General features: G+C 30.8%; 1 protein-coding gene across 1 annotated transcript; it reads right to left on the bottom strand.

The window, feature by feature from the left end:
• Window positions 1-2188: 2188 nt before the first annotated feature.
• LOC130645776 (transcription initiation factor TFIID subunit 11-like) lies at window positions 2189-4576 on the bottom strand. The gene is made up of 4 exons (XM_057451871.1): window positions 4180-4576; window positions 3637-3724; window positions 3247-3346; window positions 2189-2598 (listed from the first exon to the last, which is right to left on the bottom strand). Exons 1-4 carry the CDS (start codon window positions 4365-4367, stop codon window positions 2471-2473), a joined length of 504 nt encoding a protein of 167 aa, XP_057307854.1. The 5' UTR covers window positions 4368-4576; the 3' UTR covers window positions 2189-2470.
• Window positions 4577-5388: the final 812 nt, after the last annotated feature.

Below are 5388 nucleotides of genomic sequence, written 5' to 3'. Positions count from 1 at the left end.
ACCTTGTAGGTTTGTTTTTTTTGCAAAGTAGCTGCAACATGTTGTTGTAATATTTAATAATATAAAATGCAATATATAAATACAGTAGACGTCCGTTAATTCGAATGCCGCTTAATTAGAACTTTCCGTTATTTTGAACAAATTGCCAAGTCTCTTGAGTTTGGCTTAATAAAGTCTTATATTGTGAGCTGCTTAATTCAGACACCGCTAATTCGAACATTTCGCTAATTCGAACAATTTTTTAGTCCCAAGGCTCCATTATGCTCGTTAATTCGAAATTTTGTGTATCGTTAAATAAAATCTAATGGAAAAATAAAAAAAACATTTTTATTTTTATTCATTTTTATTGCATCAATGGTGGCAAAATTTTCTTTCAATTTATCAATTAAATTGGCATTTCCAATAAAATGAAGTTTATATGGAATTTGGAGGCCTTGCCCATTGCCAAGCAAACAACGTTAAAAGATTTTTAAAAAAAGGTTGTAGTAAAGTTGTAGTAAAGTTATATTAGCATAAAACCTTTAAACGTTTATTAAAATTCTTGTTTTTTCTGAACTTCCGATAATCCGAACATTCGTTAATTCGAACAGATAATTTAGTCCCTAGCGTGTTCGAATTAACGGACGTCTACTGTATATTTAATTTTCACAGCAAGATACTAACTCGTCATGGCTGGACATAAAATAACTATGAAAAACGAAAACAAGAAATTGAAATAATATTTTAGACATGTTTTTTTCGGCGCGCTTCTCTTTTTTTTTCAGTCTTGTCCTGGACACGTGGATGTGTGCAGTCAAAACGGGATATAACATTGGATGTCTGAAACAAAAGAAACACGCAAACGTCAGCATATCAGAGTCTTTCTTTATAAACTCCACAATAGGACAACATTCAAAGAAAAGCATGAAAAGAAACAAACGCATGAGACGTCGCCCAACACTAAAATTGTTTTACCAATTCCACAGTTCCAGTAACCTTTTTTAACAACACACGGTGTCCTTGAGCTTTGCGGAACGTACTGTACTTAGGAACTCACAGAATTCATTTACATCTTGTTTGGTGAAATGGAATGTTATGACAGCCCACATCATTAAGGTTAGCCTTACAGGGGCTTGAAAATAAATCTTACAGGGATAGCAAGTAAACGAATAAGAGATTATTCATAAAAAGACAATGTATAAAAAAAAAACAACAACTGGAATTTCATTGCAAAAAAAGTTTACTTGGTGTACACACAAAGTTAGCAACAACACTCGATCGGTTAAAGCCTCCTTTGCATGACTTACGACAAACGGATTTGAAGACCTCCTTCACGCGCTGCTGACGAGAATTGAGTGCAAACGAGAAAAGACGTCTCGACAGTTTTACACGTCTTGTTATTGACGTCGTGACAAATAATTTTCATCAAATGTTCAGGATGTTTCCACAGAAGAATTTTGCGAGTTGTTTTTTTTTTAAAAAAAGACGATAAAAAAACCGTGCATAATATATGTTTATTTTAATCTCAGCAGCAGTTGATATTGCCTACATAAAAACATCTATAACCCACTTATTTTCACCCCATTCAGCCATGAAAATTCTATAAAAACGTTGCTAGGAAGATATATAGATACTTGTTGTAAAATAGAGTCGTTTATTTGTTATTATAGTATTTTTCTTAGTAGATTTTACGACTTAGAAATTTACATTTTTTCCCCTGACTAAAAATTATTATGCGTAGCAAAACATGTTGGAAATGAAAAAAAGTTCCACAGCAAAATCAAATCGATTTTGATTCTGCTGGAGAGTTTCTGCAACAATTTCTTGCTGCAAAAGTGTATTTGGCAACAATTTTGCGCCTGAAAAATGACTATTGATATATACAAAAAATTTCCCTATGAGTTCCCTATAAAAATTTCGATTATTTTACCAACGTCAAAATGACTTTGATGTTTGCCGCTTTACGCGAAAGCCTTTATTCAAGATGGCGATCAGATTTGCATGCAAGTAGCTTGTTTAACTTTTATTCTTAGTACTCTCTTATAAATGTAAATCAGGCAGAGAAGACATATTTTCCTAAATAGTAATGTTATGTGTTTTGAGATTAATTTGTTTTTAAAGTGGAAGCTAAGCTTGAAGTACTGCACTAACGAACAGTAAAGTCTAATCAGACTGAAAAAACAATAAATATGTAATTAAAACACTGATATTTTAATCATCTCATGTTAACGCAAACATAGTTAAATACATGTCGGTTGTGAAGTTGCAGTATTGTTTTGTCTTTATCGAACAATTGAGAAATATTAACATTAAAGCTCTCTCTACGCAAGGTGGGTGTCCTTCATCTGCGTCACTGGTCATTTTGGGTTTTATTCATTTGAAAAGATTTCTTCACCCCACAGAGATTTGACACTCTTTATTTTATGTTAGTGATTTAAATCACATAAAATCAGCACATGAAGGGAGCAGACCTCTAACTAATTTTCGCAGCTTAAAATTTCGGCTTTCGATGGTTGGAACTTGGTATAAGTGACTTCTTTTTTAATCTTCGAGCAGCTTCACGAAGATGACGTGGTTGGATTGGACCACTATCTCCCCAACTTTCCATTACATCAAGAGCTAAACACAATTTCATTATAAAATTTAAAAAATTTACATACCAACTCGCGGACATCTTACATATATGAAATTTCAGCGTATCGTATTAAGATCGATTATCCGTTAAATTTATATATCCCTGCAAAATCTTTCATTCTCAAAGTTAAAACTGTTATCACTTCATACACAACACAAACACAAACAAATTCTCTCTAAAAAAAACAAATCCTTTTGCCATCTGCGAAGTTAAATTTTCACGAAAATTATTTAAATTAAAAATTCCGTCCACAAAATTAAATTTCTTACTCCAGACGAAACTAAATACTCGCGAAAATTTCTCCATTTAGGTGAAGAAAACACAAGGAATTTCTTTTTAACTCAGCCTAATTTTATTTCGGTGAAGATTAGATTGATAAAATGAGTCGATGTACATAACGCAGACTTAAAACACATCCCGTTACAGTAGCAGAATAAAGAAAATGTGCAACAGTTTAGAAGCTGTGAAAAAAAAATTAAGAAATAGAAGTAATTTTTATTTACAAATATATTTTATCCAAAAACAAAAAATAAAATAAAGTTCAAGGGGGTGATGTACTATTGAATTTTAATTGACTACATATTTTACAGATAAAAAAAAGAACTCATACATGCTTTATAAAATAACACTACCTTCCTCACTGATTTCTCCAACAAACACTTTGGCAATTCCAGCCATAGCTATAACCACATTAGGAGGAACGGATGTACCACCAGTAACATTCTGCATAAACTGAAAAGAAGTCGATAAAATAGAAATACGCAAGTTGAAGTCTAAATTTAATGAAATTAAATTATTAACGTCAAAAGCTAAGATCTAGTTACCCTGTGGAATTCACGGGTTCATATTTCGTGTTTCCATAGCACAACTTTTTTCTCGCACGCAAACAGACACAATACGAATATTATTATTATTATTACTAATATAGAGATGAAACGTGTTAAAATAATTTGAAAGCCTTTTAACTGGCCTTAACCGTTCTTTTTAGAAACATCAGATTTTATAAAAAATATCCAGCTTACCCTTTTTATGGCTGCTTTTGGAAAAGATGCTCTTCTATACATCTCATACCTGTTTAACTGTTCCTCACTAAACGCTGATACAAGCATTCTAAAAAAGACAGTTTAAAACAAAAGTCAGAATTTAAAATTTAAAGTATAATTTATAATTTGAGGTACAATTAACAGGAGGTCTAATTACACAATTTGAAAAAAAAAAATTAATTACATTCTAGTGAGTCATTTTTGGCAGAAATCCACCAATTAAAACTTGCTAACTTTTTTTAACATTTTTTTAACATAATTAGATTTCTGCTCAAATTAAAAATTATTTTTGCTCTACATCAAATAATGTTCACCTAAACAAGTTTAATTTTACCTTTCGAATTTTGCAAAATAATAATAGATTGTACTCTTCTCAACCAATGAAAAACAGAGAAATTTGCATGTGCCCTTTTCGCTAGTGACTCCAAAAATATTTTTTTTAAAAGCTCTATTTGATTCATCAATCCATGATTTCTTATGACATAAAGTGAAGCATATAATGCAAAGTAATAAGCAGCCTACTGTAGCTTTCTCCTCTCAACTTCTTGTTCTTCATTAGCTATTTCTTTCAGTGTTTCACCACCACCTGTGCTTCCTTTAGAAGTGCTTGGTAAGTTACTAGCAGCCTGAGGCTTGACATCTCCTTTCTCTGTTGAAGATTTGGATACAACATCAAATGGTTTTTTAAATACTTTGTCATCTGTTGACATTTTGTCTAGATTTTTCAGAATAATAATTTCAAAAGACAAAGCTTCAGGGGTGGTTGGTAATTTATAAAGGTTATGCCTCACATATCAAAAAAGAATTAACCTTCTGTTTGAAACACATACAGGCCTGGTCGGGAGTAAAATCAGCAGAAGAATCACTCTCACAAATTGGCACTGGCTTGCGAATGTCATTGCACGCCCAAGTTATGTTAAGGCGTGCAGCAAAGTATGCACTTACAAAAATTACACTATATAATATTTATCTAATCTTTCTTTCTCTTTTTATTTATGTAAAGTATTTTAACTACTTATATAAAATAAATGTATGTAATAACGCAAGTTTGAACTAAAAACATGTCGATGCAGTGTCATCTTTATTTTGATTGGCTTAACTTTCTAAAAACGTCACTCAGCATTTAGCAATGTAATTGTCAACATATTTTTAAATTAAATAAACTTAGACTGATCCAATTATTCGACGACAGCAAAATTGCACAAAAGAACTTTGTAAGATTTGTTCGATCGCATCTATATATATATATATATATATATATATATATATATATATATATATATATATATATATATATATATATATATATATATATATATATATATATATATATATATATATATATATCTATATATATATATATATATATATATATATATATCTATATATATATATATATATATATATCTATATATATATATATATATATATATATCTATATATATATATCTATATATATATATATATATATATATATATATATATATATATATATATATATATATATATATATAGGCTTGTTAGCCGAAATACCAAAGTTGTCTGGATTCTCACGAATCCTTTTGCCGACAACGTAGCTCAGTGGATAAGAGCCCGCGGTGCATCTGATGCGACGATCCCGGTTTCGAGTCCCTGGGCTGCCGAGGCAAAGGGATTTCGCGATTATCCTGCAACTTTGTAATGGTATCCTGTTAATATGATATGCACTCACAATTGCTCTCCACATTGGAA

Source organism: Hydractinia symbiolongicarpus, chromosome 5 (assembly GCF_029227915.1).
Source record: "Hydractinia symbiolongicarpus strain clone_291-10 chromosome 5, HSymV2.1, whole genome shotgun sequence".
NCBI lineage: Eukaryota > Metazoa > Cnidaria > Hydrozoa > Anthoathecata > Hydractiniidae > Hydractinia > Hydractinia symbiolongicarpus.
Note: the sequence above shows the minus strand (reverse complement) of the source record. Positions and strands in the feature narration are given on the sequence as shown.

What these genes read in the sequence shown, in the direction of transcription:
- LOC130645776 (XM_057451871.1), bottom strand. Translation starts at nt 4,367, where the DNA reads ATGTCAACAGATGACAAAGTATTTAAAAAACCATTTGATGTTGTATCC. An exon ending in GTTGAGAGGAGAAAGCTACA is followed by an intron (nt 3,725 to 4,179) that starts GTAGGCTGCTTA and finishes TGTCTTTTTTAG; the next exon opens with AATGCTTGTATCAGCGTTTA. An exon ending in TGGAGAAATCAGTGAGGAAG is followed by an intron (nt 2,599 to 3,246) that starts GTAGTGTTATTT and finishes AATTGTGTTTAG; the next exon opens with CTCTTGATGTAATGGAAAGT.